The sequence below is a fragment of the Balaenoptera ricei genome, chromosome 18, assembly GCF_028023285.1.
Source record: "Balaenoptera ricei isolate mBalRic1 chromosome 18, mBalRic1.hap2, whole genome shotgun sequence".
NCBI lineage: Eukaryota > Metazoa > Chordata > Mammalia > Artiodactyla > Balaenopteridae > Balaenoptera > Balaenoptera ricei.
The window spans coordinates 1,060,159-1,078,781 of NC_082656.1; the positions used below are offsets into that span (position 1 = coordinate 1,060,159).

The following is an 18,623-nucleotide window of genomic DNA, read 5'->3' on the forward strand; positions in this document are numbered from 1 at the left end:
TAGTGTGACTGAATCAAAAAGATAGATAATAACGTGTTGATGCGGATGTGGAGAAGTTGAAAGAAACCTTGTATGCTGATGGTGGAAATGTAAACTGGTACAGCCACTCTGGAAAAGTCTGGAAGTTCTTCATAGACTTAACGTATGACCCAGCAATTTGTCTCCTAGATACATACCCAAAAGAAATTAGAGCATACATCCACATAATAACATAATAAGTTATACAGGAATATTCATAGCAGCATTATTCGTATCCAGAAAGTGGAAACAACCCAAATGTCCACAACTGATGAATGGGTAAAAAATATATGATCCATCCATGCAATGGAATATTATTTAGCCATAAAATGAATGAAATACTGACATATGTTACAGTACACATGAACCTTGAGGACGTTATGATAAAGTGAAAGAAGCCAGTCACAAAAGACCACATATTCTATGATTCCATTTATAAAACGAAAGGTGAAGATTAGGCAAATCTATAGAGACGTGTAGTAGTTCAGTTTTAGTATTTACCACAGTTTCTGTAGTGGCAGTTTTCACCCTTTGATTTCCACAGACAGTGCAGATTATGCAGCTTCAGCTGCCGAGTCCTGTGTATCTCTCTCTCCTTCCTTCTTTCTCCCTCCCTTCCCCCCCTTTCTTTCCCTCCTTCTTTCCTCAGAATGCATCACAGACCAAGAACTGCTGACCCCAAGGGCAGTCATGGCTTGCTGATTGCATTTCCCAGTCATGGTTTTCAACCTGATTTGTAAACAGATTGCTAGCATAGCTGCCCGGACAGTGTTTACACTTACATTTTAAGAAATAAATTGAAACTCTTTTTATACCATATTTCTAAATCTTTTTTGTTTGTTTGATATAGGAAAGCCATGGCAGAAAAATACATCATGACAGCAGCAAAACTCATTGCTCCTGTAATTGAAACATCTTTTGCTGTAGGTTATGATTGGTAAGAGAGAAATTCAGTATAACTGGATGGACATGATGTTTTCTAGTTTATACGTTTATTGATTTAAAACTTTGTTATTAGAAAAGTAAATAAATAATTGCAAATATTGATTTCTACTTATCAAGCAAATACTATTATATGGTAAGATTAGTATAGGCCACTCTAAAAGTTCTAACATATTTTTCTTATTGTTCATGTCATTTTGTAAATTAAGTACTAAGGCAAGTGTGCTACATTTGATATGTGGATACATAATTGCTTTCGTTGTATAAATTCCAGCCTGTGCCCTCTTCCTTTTTACTTTATCTTTTCTCATTATGTCCTTTTTCTACCTTAAATTTGTCAGTACTGCTAAACTTTTTATCCTGAGTAATACCTCTCACACCTAAAAACGCTATTGTCTGTGGATATATTTCCTAGATAGGAGTGAAGGGTTTTTAGAGCTGGAAAAATCTTAGGTCATTTTTTGGATGAGTAGTTGAATTTGTTTCTTCCACCCAGTACGACAATCCTCTTTATAGCATCCCATGTAGGTGCCATTTATCCTCTGCTTGGATTCTTACGGTGTTCAAATCATTTGCTTTATTTCTGAACATCTCTAAAGGTTAGAAAATTCTTCATTGTATTGAATCCATAGTTGCCCTTCATGAAACTCTTTTCTATGATCTTTCGAACCAATGTGGAGTGAATCTGTGACCTCTTCTGCGTGGTACCCTACCAGAATTTTTAAAGTCCAAGATACATGTACATGGTTAGAAAACCAAGTAAGTACAGAAGAGTTACAGCTCCCGTTTTCTAATTACTTTTCATGTTTCGTCTTGGTGGAAGTAACGTATGCTTTCTTTACCATATCCTCATTACGATTCAGATTCTCGCCATGGAATCCATTGTCTCCCTGGTTTAGTTTGTTCTGGAGGCTTCGTATTTGGCCCATGATGTTTGTTTTTCTGGTGTCTCCAGTTACCTCTCTGTCTTCTCTTGCACTCTTTGCTTCTCTTAGGTTATTTGGAGTCCTCCCTCTCGGAACTCTCCCTGCCCCAGTCTCTGTAAGCTGTTGGTTCCATTAGCCTGGTGTTGAATGTCGTCTTGGGGTTTACCTTCATTTCTTTCCCAGGTTGGATCCTCTTTCTTTTTGAACATCATCTTTATTTTTTCCTTGATTTCTTCCTGAATTAACCCCCTAAGATCTGTCTGTGCATGTCTGTAAGTGTCTAGTTCTGTCCTCATTCTTGGTTGATCATTTATTTGATCAGGTATGATACCCTAAGTTGTAACTTGTTTCCTCTTAGAACTCAAAAAGCATTTCTTCACTGTTAACTAGCACTGTTGCTGATTAGAATTCTAATGCTAGTCTCATCCTTGCTATTTGTAGGTGACCTGCAGTTTCTTTCTGGTAATTTTTATAATTTTCTCTGTAGCTTTGTTCTGAAATTTCATAATGTGTTTAAATTTGTCTTTTTTTTTTTCTCTATTTTCCTCTTAAGCACTCAATAGACCCCTCAATTTGCAGTCTATGTTTCCTTTCAATTTGAGTAAATATTATTTCTCTGCTAATTTACTTCCTTTTCCAGTTATAAATTTCTGTCAATTGGATTTGGACTTCCTTGTTACTTACCTTTCTTATATTTTCCAACTCTGGTTCTGCTTTGCTTTCTGGGAGACTTCTTTGAATTTCTCATTCAACTATTCCATTTAATGGTTTTATTTTACATTTCCAAGAGCACGTTCTTTTTCTCTGGCTGTTCTGTGTCATTGTTGAGTCTGAGGGGAGGTCTGCAGGCTCCCCGTCCACTGTCTGGAGATGGCGGTCAGTGGTTCCCGCTGCCCAGCTCAGCGCTTCACTCCCCGTCCCTGGATCCCCAGCCTCACCTGGAGCAGGAAGCACGCTCCTCCGTGGCGCTTTCTTACCGTAGCCTCCTTTTCTCTGCTTCATAAGCCAGCACTCTTTTCATCCTTCCAGAAATTGTATTTCTCATGGGGGTGGAATGGGAAATAGTGCATGCCTGCTACTGTTTTGAATCAGAGGTTTTGCCAATTATTGCTGATAATGAGATAAGGGCTTTCTTCAAAGTGTTTTCTCTTTTCATAAACAGTTCCAGTTTCTTCATCCATTTCAGATACGGTGTGTTTTTCCAAAACGGCTGGTTTCCTACCTGACTGGTTGCTCGCCTAGTTTATAAACAAGTTCCTTAAAATGTGTCCCTGTATCTGTACATGTACTCCACATATGTTCTGATCAATGTATAGTACAACAAATCACTGTATCCCTTTCTGTGAACACCAAATGTTGGTTGTAACCTAAGATCTCCTTGATTTGGGAGACAAGCATCTCACAGTAAATGAACTCTGTTCATCTTTAATTATACTGAATAGTAAATGTTGTTTTACTGTTACTAAATCGAACCTGAATTCTCTTAATGTTTACTAAATCATATACATTTAATTTTCTAATGTTTTTAGCTTTTTAAGAAGATGATTATAGTTGTGTCTTTGCAATCTAGTAGTTGGTATGTAAGTGAAATTTTAAGTATTTATAAAATGCCAACCAGTCTGAGTGAAATTTTCCACTAACTTAACATTTTAACTTATCAAAACTAATTACTTTTGTCATATTAGACTTTTTAAAATTTTATTTTTGGCTGCGTTGGGTCTTTGTTGCTGCGCGTGGGCTTTCTCTAGTTGCGGCAAGCGGAGCTACTCTTCGTTATGCTGCGTGGGCTTCTCATTGCGGTGGCTTCTCTTTGTTGTGGAGCACGGGCTCTAGGCTCACAGGCTTCAGTAGTTGTGGCTCGCGGGCTCAGTAGTTGTGGCTCGCAGCTTCTAGAGCACAGACTCAGTAGTTGTGGCTCACGGGCTTAGTTGCTCCATGGCATGTAGGATATTCCAGGACCAGGGCCTGCATTGTCAGGCGGATTCTTTTGCTGATTTAAAAATTTTCTCTTTGTCTTTGAATTTAGATAGTTTTATTACAATGTATCATAGAGAAAATTGTTTTGAGTTGAACTTTTGGGGTTGTCTCTTAGTTTCATGAACTTGGATGTCCACATCTCTCCCCAGATTTGGGAAGTTCTCAGCCATTATTTCTTTTTTAAAGAATTTTATTGAATTATAGTTGATTTACAGTGTTGTATACAACAAAAATAAATATTTATTGTTTACTTCAGGCCAGTTGGAAGTTCAGGATAAAAAGTATCTGCCTTCAAGAAATTTACAGTTTAGCTATGTTGGTTGTCACCTAAAATCTCCTTGATTAGCTAAGTAGATAATTATATTAGCAATCACAAAACATTGTAACTGCTATGTTATAGTGATGTAACAAGTTATGTTTTATTGTGTGCTGTGTGATTTCTTAGTCCCAATTGCTAATGCTAATGTAGTTTGTTGTCATGGTGTCATGGAAGGCTCCCCAGATTAAGTGACATTTGGGCTGAGGCTCAAAGGATTAGTAGGAATAAAAGTGGGGGAAGGGAGGGGAGGGTATTGTAAGTAGAGAGAGGAGTGTCTCAGGGGCCAAGATGTTGGCAGCCCTTCTTGTATAGATTCTTCTGGATAATTAGCCCAAAGGTTCTAAGGCATCCTGTCTGTCTAGCATGGTGGGAGCTTTGTTCCATCCTTAGGAAATTGAGAAAAAAAGTGACTCCAGTAATTTTCTGTGGGGCTTAATCCCTTTGCAGAATCCTGTTTGGTAACAGGAGGGGAAGAGCATCATGCCTTTGTCTTTGAGCCACTTGATTTGTTGATGGCAGCTCAGGGAATGAGTCAGCGTCTTAAATATTTCCGACTTTTCTGATCTTCCACATCTTTGGGTTTGTGAGCCCCTCTTCCTGGAACACCCTTCCCCTTTTGTCAAATCGATTCATCCTTGTCCCTTAAACCGAGCTCCCACATGTCTGGAATACCTTTCCTGTCTGGTTTAGTGTCTCCACCCCTCCATTCCTGTATTTCTTCACCGCGGTTCTTATACCTAGCTCAGTTTACAGGTCTGCTTCCCCTCGAGGGCAAGAACTGTATTTTGTGTGTCCTGGTAGCCCTGTACCAGACGTAATGTCTCACACGTTGTAGACATTCGGTTACCATTTGCTGCGTGCGTTGTGGAATAGAGGGTTTCCCCGTTACTTTGGGGAGCCCTGCATGCTGCTTTGCTGAGAGGGTCCTCCAGGGGGGCCTGACAGGCTGGGTTTCACATCCTCTCTCACCACTCCAAGCAGAAGGGCTGTTTTATAAATCAGGGTTTAAAAAATGTTCTGCTTGAAGAAAGGGATCTTCTGCTTCAATAATTTTATTTTTTAATTTTATCTTTTAAAATTATGTATTTATTTATTTGGCTGCGCCGGGTGTTAGTTGCAGCATGCGGGATCTAGTTCCCTGACCAGGGATTGAACTCGGGCCCCCTGAATTGGGAGTGTGGAGTCTTAACCACTGGACCTCCAGGAAGTCCCAGTATTTTTAAATTATTGGTCTAAGCCAGTGGCTTTGAAACATTTTTGAACCAGACCCTCAGTGAGAAAACGATGAAGCACCCCCCCCCCTTGCCCTTGTTATGCACAAAGCCCTTTGATAGCTTTTCTCTTCTGTTACTTGAAAGGTCATGATCCTCAATTTGAAAAACATTAGTCTTGGTGCAGTGGGTTTTGGTAGCAATAGAAATTGGGCTCAAGTTCTTGGCAGTTTTCTACTTGTGCGATCTATTTTTGTATCTATGACATGAAATAATGCCAGTCTTTCAGGGCTGTGGTGAGGACTAAATGTGTTCATGCTTACAGGAATTGGCACATTGCCTGATGTTTAGTTAACAGTAGATGTTCTGTGTGCCCTGGGCAATGGATCCATGAAAGTCTGTTCAAGTTTGGACACAAAAAATTAAATATATTCTCAAGTTCTGTAGAATTTTTCTCACCATCAGAGCATTTAAGATGAAAATATATATAGAAACAGTTTTACCTGTTACAAACTGAAGTTGTTTTATTAATTTTAAAATGAGAATTTTATTTAAAATACCATAAATAATTAGATGCGACAAGAGGCTAATGAAAAATTGGCTGAGAAAACGGGTTTGGAACTGAAGAGCTCTGTAACTTAATGCCTGTGTTGGAAGGAGTCAGGTGCTCAGTCCTACAGAACACTAGGGGCACTTTTAAACACTTGTGAAAAGTCACAGTTAAGAAAACCTAGATATATTAAAATAAAATAACCATTTTTACCCTTTACTTTATAGGTGTGTTGAAGTTGTGAAAGCTTCTCAGTATGTAGAGCTGGCAAATGATCTGGAAATAAACAAAGCAATTACGTACCTGAGACAAAAGGACTTTAATCAAGTAAGTTTAAAAAAATGTTTAGATGGAAGTTAATGTTAACTGGTCAAAGCGATAATACCGTGAAACTCCTTTCCAGATTACTGTTACCTGTGATTATTCTGAAGTTGAATAATATTTTTATTTCTACCTTAACATAATTTCCTTTAATATAGCGTGTTTTTAATTGTGACCTGTTTGTCCTGTTTCCCTTTTTTTGGCCGCACGGCATGTGGGATCCTAGTTCCCTGACCAGGGATTGAAACCAGGCCCCCTGCAGTGGAAGCACAGAGTCCTAACCACTGGACCGCCAGGGAAGTCCCCTGTCCTGTTTCTTACAATAGAAACGCTTGCCATGTACAACATGGCTGCTAAATTACTAAACCTTATTCTAGTCCAGAGGTCAGCTTTCCCCAGAGGTTTTCAGAGTGTTCCCTGAAGCTCGGAGGCTGTTCAGAGTCAGGTTCGTACCCAGGCGGTGGGGGAGGCCGGGAGCCGGAGCAGCAGCCTGGTGCCTGAGCAGCTCTCCTGGCATCTGTTGTACGTGTTTGGTTTACTCGTTGACGTTGCGTTGGGCACGAAAGGTATCTGTCACTGGTCCCACCACTGGCCTGCCACCTGAGGTGGGGTGGAACGGTGCTCCCCTTCCACAGTCTGCCTCACAGGAGAACAGAAGAACAGCTTTTTAAAAGGGGCCGGGGATCACAAAGGAGAATAAAGAGAATGAAACTTGATACCCTAGTTTATAAAACCAGTGGTTAGTAGCGTATATGCCTGCAATGTAGAAAACTCAGCTCTTCCGCGTTTAGACCCAGAGAGTGAGGGCCGGAGGGAGCCCCAGTGTCTTTCCGCCCTCCTGAGCCAGTTTCAGGCTTTCTTCCTATTTAAGGACCTTCCGTTTTCCTGGAGGCAGTAGAAGTAACTGACCCCTTTGTCGGGGAGGAGGGAGAAGGGCATCTGCCCCGAGGACGTGAGCGAAGGGGAAGCAGCCCGGTACTCCTGGCGTTGCCGTGTGGTGAAGGCTGGGGCTGGCCCACCGTGCGCATGGGTTCAGCGTGCTTAACGATTGTTCAGCGTTTGTACAGCATAAGAAGACTTTCTGGGTATCTTTGTGTCTGTTCTGCCATTTGAGCGTCACACCCTTGGGCATTAAAAATGCCACCGATGAAACTCTGATCCTGTTGGGATGCTGAAAAGTGGAAGTGAAGTGAGACAGATTGGTCTTTGCTATCTTGCTGGAGTCATCTGTGGACCAAAAAAATAATTTCGTGTCTGTGTGAGAAGTACTGTTACAGATAACAAAATAGAGAAAGCCATTTTCCGAGTTTTCTGTTGATACTTTTAAATGGTCTTTTTAGAAAGGTTTAACACTGTATTATCGTCTATGTTTTAAAAGTGTGTTCACTAAGGAATAAACCCGCTAATTTTTTCATATTTAAATTCATTTAACCCAAATCATATTGTTTGCTGCTTTCCTAGCTGTTCTCATTCAAAATATTTTTTGTTCCATTTGCCTATGTACAATTTTAATATCAATTATTTTACTGATGTTTTAAAAATGTAATTTCTGCTTTCTTTTACATCGCTGCTTTTACTTTGTGTTTCTTTTGTTGTGTATTGTAAGTATGACGAGGTAGGTATAACACAATCTTAGTTTGGAAGGAACACTTTTAGGTTAAAAAGGATTGGATTGACGTATCTCATAATGATCATTGATTAAGATGCTTTATTTATTTATTTATTTTTGGCTGCATTGGGTCTTCATTGCTGCACGCAGGCTTTCTCTAGTTGCGGCGAGCAGGGGCTACTCTTCGTTGTGGTGCACTGGCTTCTCATTGTGGTGGCTTCTCTTATTGCGGAGCACGGGCTCTAGGTGCGTGGGCTTCCGTAGTTGTGGCACATGGGCTCAGTAGTTGTGGCTCATGGGCTCCAGAGCGCAGGCTCAGTAGTTGTGGCACACGGGCTTAGTTGCTCCACGGCATGTGGGATCTTCCCAGACCAGGGCTCGAACCCGTGTACCCTGCATTGGCAGGCGGATTCTTAACCACTGTGCCACCAGGGAAGCCCGAAGATGCTTCGTTTACAACTTGGCGTAATGTTGTAAATGTTTTTCAAAAAAAATGCTGCAATTGAAATCTCAGAGTATGGTTTTTTTGTGGTGATAGTGTTGTTTTGTAGCAGAGAAAGAACTCCACTAAAGCCACAGGTGGATGGGGTGAAAGCCAGTGGTGGTGGACAGACATACCCAGAGGAAAGCTGAAGCCCTTAGTGGACGGCATCAGCCAGGAAAGAAAACCAAAACGGAGATTTGTCTATTTTCCTAATTCTTCTTGGGGAAAAATACCCCCAAACTAACAATGTTTATCTTCATTATTTGTTTTGCCATTTACAACTAAATTTTATTGTGAACTTTTATCTGTTTAATTTATAAATTGATTTACATTATTTTACTTTTAAAAACAGAAATATTAGAGATGCATTCATTGAATGTGTAAAGAACAGTATGAAAACAGCCTATTTCAAAGCCAAAAATACCTGAGAATGTTCCTTTTTTTAGAATATTAACCTTTTCAGGATAGCTGTAGTTTAGAAGCTTAAAATTTGAAATATGTTTTTACTCTGTCCATGTTTTTAAATGAATGTTTTAAGTTCTAAATATTCTTGTTAATTCTTCTGAATAATAACTTCGGGTTGCATTGTTCTTGATGTATTGTTTGGATTCGTAGCAATCTTTTGTGGGGAGAATAGATTTGGTGTTAAACATAGTCTTAAAGTATTGTTATCGATGAGCCACAGATTAACAAATATCAGAATTTTAAGATCCAACACATTTCCTTGACTATAATGTGAATAGCTGCTTTGAAAGGAACGATATAAACTGATAGCGTTCCGTTTTTAAAAAATTACCATTGTTGTTAGTTTGCTTTCGGGTTCTGCTTTCTGGATGTCAGAAATATCAGAGAACAGCCTTCTTCCCCTCTACAGTCTACTTGAGTCAGAGGATTCAATGGATATGTGAGTTATGCCTATTCACGTGCCTTATAATTAATTAATTAATTAATTATTTTTGGCCGTGCCACACGGCTTGTGAGATCTTAGTTCCCTGACCAGAGATTGAACCCACGCCCTCAGCAGCAAAAGCGTGGAGTCCTCACCACTGGACCTCCAGGGAAGTCCCCACTTGCCTTATATTTTAAATTAGCACATACATTTATAGTGACACAATCTGTAAGTAAAGATGAAAACATCTCAATTCTTATTCAATGTGAAATGCAGCTTATAAAGCTTAGAGGCTCAGAAGAGGAGCTGGGGTTGGGTAGAGTTGGTGAGGTGGCTTCTGCAGGGAGTCACTTCCAGGTAAGTTTTAGGAGCTTCTTGTTATGGAAGAGCCTTCCAAGAAAGAAAGTGAGAAAGGGGGTCTCAAGATGGAGGGTATGGCGTTTGGGTTTTTCTCTTACAGAATTTACTTTGTGGGATTATAAACTAATGGTCTGGAAACTTTCAACAGTTTTCTCTCGAGTAATCAAGACCCTTTAAGAGAGCAGTTCTTTACTGCGCTATGACCGGGTGTGCAGCTCTCCTGCCCTTGGCCGCAGGAGAGTCACGTGCTCGGTGGCCCGGCGCAGGGCTCTGACCGCACGGCGTCCACCGGCTCAGGGCTCGGACCGCACGGCGTCCACCGGCGCAGGGCTCGGACCGCACGGCGTCCACCGGCTCAGGGCTCGGACCGCACGGCGTCCACCGGCTCAGGGCTCGGACCGCACGGCGTCCACCGGCTCAGGGCTCTGACCGCACGGCGTCCACCGGCTCAGGGCTCGGACCGCACGGCGTCCACCGGCTCAGGGCTCGGACCACACGGGCGTCCAGCAGCAGCAGCTGCGGCCCCTGCAGAAGCTGAGCAGGGCTTTGCTTGGACACAACTGCTCCCCAGGAGCCAGCAGCCAAGCATTTTCTATTCAGTAAATGTATTGTAAAGGAAGGAAGGAAAACCATGTCTTTTTCCTGTTTCTGGTACCTTTCAGTAACTTCTAGGTGGAGAACTCATCCACCTCTCATGCAAGGAGCCTGTCATCCCAAGTGTCCTGCCAGGTCGGGGCATCTCAGACTTGCCAGGGGGTAAAAATGTGCTTTCCTCATGGCTTCAGAGTGTAGTTACATTTGGATCTGTATCAGGTCACTTTGTGACGCTCCCAGAATTGCTTTCTATCCCAGTTTTGAGAATTCTTTTTCACAAGTACTGATAATCAAGTGAAATTCTCATCTGTCATCTGTTTTCCTGAACACACTAATCACCCCTCTGTGCCTTCCCTGGTCTTGTCCCCAAACTTAAGCCTAAATGCTATCATATTACAAAGGTAATAACTTGCAGATATTTCATTTTTAGGCTGTAGAGACCTTAAAAATGTTTGAAAAAAAGGACAGTAGTGTGAAGAGTGCAGCTGCAACCAACCTCTCATTCCTGTATTATTTGGTGAGTTCTGCTTTTCATAACTACGTTGGTACTGTGGTATTTTTACGTTGCTGCCCAAGGAGGGGCTCTGGAGAAGCGGGGTGGAGAAGGACAGCACGGCTGGGGTGGGTCTGGGGGCCGCTTGGGTGGTGGATGTGAGTGCGAGGCCATCTCAGAAGGAGGACGGAGGGAGGACCTGTGGAGCTGATCTCAGGTGGGAAATCAGGGTTAGAGATAAAATGCGTGGTTGTCTCTGTAGAGGTTTAAGCTTTGATGATAGATGCCATGGACGGAATGATTGTCTCCCCAAAATTCATCTTTGAAGCCCTAACACCCAACGTGACTGTATTTGGAGGTGGGGAATTAGGGTTAGCTGAGGTCATGAGGGGAGCCCCCATGATGGGATTAGTGCCTTTATTAGAGGAGAAGGGGACCAGAGCCCTGTGCCCTGTGAGGACACAGCAAGGAGGCCGTCTGCAGATGTGGACGTGGGCCCTCACCAGATACCAGGCCTGCTGACCCCCTGGTCTTTGACCTCCAGCCTCCGGAACTGTGAGAAGTAGCTGTGAATTGTTGAAGCCCTGTCTCTGGTACGCAGACAGCAGGCGGTGTCTCCAGGGTGTGAGCAGAGCACAGGGCTGGGGGCTGAGGAGGCCAGAGTGCAAGTCCGTGGAGGAGACAGGAAAGGAACTAGCAAAGCATGACGGCTTTGGGGGGGGCAGGCATGGTGAGAGCAGAGAGGGGGCACGGGAGAACAAAGGCCCCTGGGGGGGGCGGCGGGGGAAGGCTCAGCCCACCCTGCAGGACGGTCCGCTGGAGCTGGGCTGGGCCTTTGCACCTGCAGCCGCCTCGTGTTCTCCCCCTCCCCTCCCCCCTCCCCCTCCCCCTCTCCCTCCCCTCCCCCTCTCCTCCCCCTCCCCTCTCCCCTTCCCTTCCCCCTCCCCTCCCCCTCCCCTCTCCCCTTCCCTTCCCCCTCCCCTCCCCTCCGTGTGCAGCTGCCCTTCCCTCCCTGGACCCTGAGGTCATCCCCTCACAGCTCTCCAGTCCCCGTCAGCAACCCGTCACTGCTCTTCTAAGTTGTGCCTGAAGCTTAATCCAAAAGACAGTGTTACACGGTTTAGTGTTTATGATGGCAGCACCCCGCTCTTAGGGAGTCCACACAGATACTTGTATGTGAATGTTCAGAGCAGCGTTATTCATAATAACCAGGAGTGGGTGGAAACAACCCAGGTGCCCGTGAACTTGGTGGAGAGGTCTGCGGGACTCGGATGCCCTCTGTGGTCCACAGCCCAGCCCGGCGCGGATCTGGGTCCTCTGCAGGAGCAATAGCTGGACATGGGTGGGGAGCGAGGGCGAGCTGGGCCAGGGGTGCGAGTCTGCACCCGCCCTGCCCCTGGAGACTGGGAAGGACCTTCAGAGGGTAAGGTGCCGCCACACGTTCACATGCACGGCCACTGGACAAGGATCACGGGGGATGGGAGGTGGGAAGCAGCGCCCCTCCCTCAGCCACGCCGACGAGGCACCAGCAGTTATGTTGTGAGAGGTGGGAGGCCCTCGCGGCACAGGTGAATGCCAGCCCAGCCGTGTCCTAATCAGGCACTGGCGGTGGGGACGGAGCGGAGGCGTGGGCTGTGGCGATGCGGGACCCACCGGCCATGCAGCCAGGGTGACCCAGGGTGACGGGGCAGGAGGGCGGTGGGGCCTCTAGCTGGGTGGGTGCCGTGGGTGTGGGGAGCTCCCACCTGCAGTCAGCGATGGCAGGAAGGTGGGTGCTGGAGATGGAACCGCTGCTGTGGAAGTGGTGCTGGTGTCCAGACCATAGCTGTGGAGCAGTCGGTTGTAAGAAACTTCTTGACAAGTAAGACCTTTTGTGGAGTGAGTCCAGCGAAGCCAAGATATGTAAAATATGTGCTTGTTTATCCTGTCTGTAATCTCGGAAAGTCCCTTTATCATGTCTGTAATCTCAGAAGAGGCAGAAGGGGTACAGTGAACTTCAAATAATTTGTATATTTTTGTACTTTAGGAGAATGAGTTCGCACAAGCCAGTAGCTATGCAGATTTAGCTGTGAACTCTGACAGATATAACCCGTCAGCTCTTACTAATAAAGGGAATACAGTTTTTGCAAATGGTGACTATGAGAAGGCAGCTGAATTCTATAAAGAGGCTCTAAGAAATGATTCTTCTTGTACTGAAGCACTTTACAATATTGGTAAGTAAAACAGGCAAAATTGCCTTCTTTTTTTTTTTTTTTTTTTTTTGCTTAAAAAGCTCCAATTCATTGAGAGGAAGAGTTCCTTGCAACAAAAAGTTGAAAAGAAGACTCTTGGATTATAGACTATTTTTAATGGAATTAATGACTCAGAATGTGGACACTTGTGAGATTTGGGTAGATGTTGCCGAAATTTCCTCTAAAAAGACTTTCAGGTTCCTCCCACTGTGGTATGAGAATGTTTCCCGAATTCCTGCTAATACTGGATATTATAATTCAACTTTTGCCAAACTGATAGGTGGGGGAAAAAATCTCATTTTCTTCCTTTCTTTTCTTTTTTTTTTTTTTTTTTTAATAAATTTATTTATGTTTCGCTTCGTTGGGTCTTTGTTGCTGCGCACTGGCTTTCTCTAGTTGCGGTGAGCGCGGGCTACTCTTCGTTGCGGTGCACGGGCTCTAGGTGCGTGGACTTCAGTAGTTGTGGCACACGGGCTCAGTAATTGTGGCATGCAGGCTCAGTAGTTGTGGCGCATAGGCTTAGTTGCTCCATGACATGTGGGATCTTCCTGGACCAGGGCTTGAACCTGTGTCCCCTGCATTGGCAGGTGGGCTCTTAACCACTGCACCACCAGGAAAGTCCCTTCCTTTTTAATTACAAACAATTTCAAACACTAAAAAAAAAAAGAGAGAAAAAGCATACCTCTGTACCTACCACCTATATTTAACACATTTTTACATTTTGTTATTTTTACTTCAGATTTTGTCTTTAATAAACTGTTAGAGACCTGAAGGCTCACACCACCCCATCCCTCCCCTGCCTGTCAGAGGTCACCTGACCCCCATCGTGTCCCCCCGTCATGCCCCCCGTCGTGCCCCCCCATTTGTGCCCCCCCTGTGTGTACCCCTCATCCCCCCCACCCCCACCCCATCGTGAGCTCGTGCTGTTGCAGACACATGTTGATGCAGTGCAGGCTCATGTCTTGGCTTTTCAGTGAAGTTTCCTCTGAAGGTTTCTTCTCCTGCTTCTTTGGTTGGCTTGTTCATGTTATCCTCTCTTTCCTGTGACAATCTTTCCTCCATGTCTGATGAGCCTGGCCTTCTGGAATCTAGGAGTTTGCAGCTGAGGCTGAGTGGGACCTTCGAGGCCTGCCCACTCCCCACCATGGCGCCGTCTGTCTCGTCTGTGTCCTGGGAGTGTCCAGGCAGCTGGATCTCTCCTCCCCGGGCTGGGCTGGGTGGGACGGGAGGGGCAGGGGGCATTAGCAACTCTACCTGGCACTGAGGGGTTGGGAGAAGAGGGGTGAGTGTGGGGGCCTGGGGGCATGAGGTCACTCACCAGGCCCCCGTCCATTTGGCCTCTTCATATGTTTAAATGCCTCTCTTAGTCTGTCGCTTAAGGGAGCTTTATAATTTCTTCTGTGAAACAGAATTTTTCTATTTTTTATGTAGTCAAATTTGGTTTTTGAAAATTTGTGGCTTCATTTGTTTATTGCTTTATGAAACCCTTCCCTACCCCAAGATGACAAAATCATTTTCCTTTCATGCTTTTTTTTTTTTAAATTAATTAATTTATTTATGGCTGTGTTGGGTCTTCGTTTCTGTGCAAGGGCTTTCTCTAGTTGCGGCAAGCGGGGGCCACTCTTCATCGCGGAGCGCGGGCCTCTCACTATCGCGGCCTCTCTTGTTGCTGAGCACAGGCTCCAGATGCGCAGGCTCAGTAGTTGTGGCTCACGGGCCTAGTTGCTCCGCGGCATGTGGGATCTTCCCAGACCAGGGCTCGAACCCGTATCCCCTGCATTGGCAGGCAGAGTATCAACCACTGCGCCACCAGGGAAGCCCTCCTTTTATGCTTTTATAGCTTTGTTTTTTCTATTTAGTTTTAAAATAAAAATTGAATTTATTTGAAAAAGGAATAAATTCAGGAGAGGAATGTGTGGTTTTTTTCGTCATGCATAATCACTTGTCCTGGCACTGTTTATTACTTGTCCCTTAGTCCTCCTTGAGTTTATTTATTTTTTAAAAAATATTCATTCATTCATTCATAAATTCATTCATTCTTGCTGCACCTGGTCTTAGTTGCAGCATGCATGCGGGATCTAGTTCCCCAACCAGGGATCGAACCCAGCCCCCCATCATTGGGAGCACTGACTCTTACCCACTGGACCACCAGGGAAGTCCCAGTCCTCCCTGACTTTAACTAAATTCTGTAACCCAGCCCATTTCTGAACTGTTTGTGCTGTTCTTTTAATGTTTGTCATTCCTGCTCCCCTCAACACTTCAAAACATGCACTAAAGCTTTCATGGTTTAGTGTCTGCCAAACATTAGTGGAATTTCCTGCCCCTGCCTTGTTCCTTTTTTTTTTTTTTGATTGTGTTCATCTTTATTTTCTCTTTTGGATGACTATTTACCTATATTTAAATATTCATTCTGTTACTTTGAGAAAATTACTACCAGTACTAGTATTTATAGCTTACCTTTTTTTCTCTTTCTTCTTTTTAAAGGCCTTACCTATAAGAAGCTAAACCGGCTTGATGAAGCTTTGGACTGTTTCCTGAAACTTCACGCAATCCTAAGAAACAGCGCCCAAGTCCTTTACCAGATAGCAAATATGTATCTTATGTGAAAAACTTAAGGACAGTTATTAATTCACTCAGTTGGTGATTGAGTACCACTTATTAAATAAGCTTAACCAGTGAATTAATTGATGGGGGTATATTTTAAAACCTAACTGTCAAATTAATATGTGATGAAAATATTATTTGAGTGATCCTGTTTTAAAGGGTCATTTGCATTGTAGGAGGAATTATTTAGAAGTTGCAACTAGTACTAATTTTTAGACATAATAATTGAAGTAATTGGGTATCATGTCGAGTCCACACAAGATGTTCATTGAGCGTAAATTAGACCCTTCAGGGAATTCCCTGGCCGTCCAGTGGGTAGGACTCCTCGCTCTCACTGCCAGGGCCCGGATTTGACCCCGGGTCAGGGAACTTAAGACCCCGCAAGCCGTGTGGCGCAGCCAAAAAAAAAAATAATAATAATGATAATGATTAAAAAATTTTGAGTATTGTCTCCTGTGCTTCTGGTAGGGTAGATAAAATTTTTTTTGATAAAAAATGTTAATTTTAGAACAGATAGTGGCATAGTTATTTCTTTTAGCCTTTTTGTTTTGTCCAGTTCATGCCTCTGAAGGTGCCAGTGTCATGACCTGCTGGTGCCCAGTTCCCGATCAGTTTGGATCCAGTCAAGCAGTTGTTGTGTTTGAGGCTGTTTGAATACATTTCCTTATTTTTATGTATTTCTTATGGTATCACATTTGTCATCATTAAAAATAGAAGGCTCTTCTTTTTTTTCTTTTTTTAATAAATTTATCTATTTTATTTATATATTTTTGGCTGCATTGGGTCTTGGTTGCTGCACGCAGGCTTTCTCTAGTTGCAGCAAACGGGGGCTACTCGTCATTGTGGTGCACGGGCTTCTCATTGTGGTGGCTTCTCTTGTTGTGGAGCGCGGGCTCTAGGTGAGCAGGCTTCAGTAGTTGTGGCACGAGGGCTCAGTAGTTGTGGTTTGTGGGCTCTAGAGCACAGGCTCAGTAGTTGTGGTGCACGGGCTTAGTTGCTCCGTGGCATGTGGGATCTTCCTGGACCAGGGCTCAAACCCATGTCCCCTGCATTGGCAGGCGGATTCGTAACCAGTGCGCCACCAGCGAAGCCCCAAGGCTCTTTTTCAGTGAAACTTTGGATTGGAATATTTTCATTTCATTAAGACAACTAATACAAAATAAATAGTAAGTAATCAATAAGTACTGGTGTGAATAAATTATTTGAGTGCATACAGAGGACTTACTAGGCATTAAAGCTACAAAAAACTGTCTTGGGCTTGTAATGTAATTAGGGAAAACTCAATGGAAAATACATGGAAACCATTCCTTTAAAATGTTGAACATTTAAGAGAGGTAGAATAATTGAAACACAGCATTCAGGCATTTTTTTTAAGGACAAATTTTGGACAAAACTTTGAATAAAACAGCACACTATTAATTCTACTAGAAATTTGGCAGTTGATCTTAGTGGGTAGTAATGAAGTAAAAGGAAAAGCAAGGTGTGTGTGTGTATATATATATATATGTCCCATATATATATATATATATATATATATATATATATATATATATATATATATAGGACAAAAGTGTTATTGCCAGTATGACCATTTTTCATCCTCATCCCTGACGAAAGCCAGAGTAAACAGTATTAAGTAGCACATTAGTACAGACTAGGAAATATTTTTATGAAATGTTGGTTTTAGGTTTGCTTATTGATCAGTGAATTTAGAAAAATTGTGTTATCCTTCATTGAAATTGTCTAAGATACGAATTAATGGAAGATCCCAATCAAGCTATGGAATGGTTAATGCAGCTGATCAGTGTTGTTCCAACTGACTCCAGAGCTTTGTCGAAACTGGGAGGACTATATGACAGTGAGGGGGATAAATCCCAAGCATTCCAGTATTACTATGAGGTGGGTGTGCAGACTTGCCTTCCTTCTGCTTTTTAGCCTTTTGTGAATTGTTATAAAAAAGACAGCAGGCCTTTTAATTTTTAAAAATTATAAATGCTTATTAGCTTTTAAATAAATAATGATTTAAAATAAAACATTTGTGGAATATAAAGTTAGTTTTTGATTATTTTAATAAAAAGTAAAATAAAAGGTACCAATGCATTTTTCTCTTGAAGGATGATTTAATCCCTTTTGAGTCTATTGCATATTTAATTTGACTCGGATCATATATCAGTACATCAAAAAGATGTTTATAGATAATTGAAAAATGTGTCAAACAAATCTTAAGTTTTCCAAATCTTACATAGTTTCAAAACTTGAACAGTGCTTGTGACAGCTCATACTTTTTAATTAAGAAATGCCACACTGTATAACTTAATCCAGCCTGTGGGGAAGATGTTGGGGAGTGAACTGTGCGTTGTGACTGAAGTTCTTTTGTCACACCTCCGTTTCCAGTCGTATAGGTATTTCCCGTCCAATATTGAAGTCATCGAGTGGCTCGGGGCCTATTACATCGACACCCAGTTTTGTGAAAAAGCCATTCAGTACTTTGAAAGAGCTTCTCTTATACAGTAGGTAACTGTTACGATTTTATGTTTAGTTAAATGTCTACAATCTGATAGACGTACTGAGTTCATGAGCAGTTATTAGTGAACATTCAGGCATCATTTCGATTTTCTTGTGTTTCATTTGACTTGGTCTTTATTATGATAAATATATTTCCTTTTTATGCAAATGTTTTAAAAAATACCTTCAAGGTACTTTTCTGTGTGTATTTTTCTTTTTCACATCTCAGTAAACAAGTATTATTTCTTTATCAATCAGAAAATGACTATCTCAGTCCAAAGACAAAGTTTCATTTCTGAAAGAGTCCTAATTGAAATGTTTCATTGGTCTCAATTTGTAATTGATATACATTATATATTAAAAATCAGGACTTCCCTGGTGGCGCAGTGGTTAAGAATCCGCCTACCAATGCAGGGGACACGGGTTCGAGTCCTGGTCTGGGAAGATCCCACATGCCACGGAGCAGCTAAGCCCGTGTGCCACAACTACTGAGCCTGCACTCTAGAGCCTGCGAGCCACAACTACTGAAGCCCGTACGCCTAGAGCCCATGCTCTGCAACAAGAAAAGCCACCTCATTGAGAAGCCCGCG

At 42.8% G+C, this 18,623-nt stretch overlaps 1 protein-coding gene across 12 annotated transcripts in view; it reads left to right on the top strand.

Annotated features, from left to right (window-relative positions):
- IFT88 (intraflagellar transport 88) overlaps positions 1 to 18,623 on the top strand; it is a 74,959-nt gene that overhangs the window by 35,301 nt on the left and 21,035 nt on the right. For 10 of the 12 annotated variants that reach the window (XM_059902998.1, XM_059902999.1, XM_059903000.1 and 7 more), the window contains 7 exons: positions 869 to 955; positions 6,171 to 6,270; positions 10,631 to 10,717; positions 12,720 to 12,906; positions 15,409 to 15,517; positions 17,277 to 17,427; positions 17,923 to 18,038. In XM_059902998.1, coding sequence (XP_059758981.1) covers positions 869 to 955; positions 6,171 to 6,270; positions 10,631 to 10,717; positions 12,720 to 12,906; positions 15,409 to 15,517; positions 17,277 to 17,427; positions 17,923 to 18,038 — 837 coding nt within the window. The remainder of the gene's footprint in view (positions 1 to 868; positions 956 to 6,170; positions 6,271 to 10,630; positions 10,718 to 12,719; positions 12,907 to 15,408; positions 15,518 to 17,276; positions 17,428 to 17,922; positions 18,039 to 18,623) is intronic. The other 2 variants (XM_059902997.1, XM_059902994.1) reach the window with 1 other exon arrangement.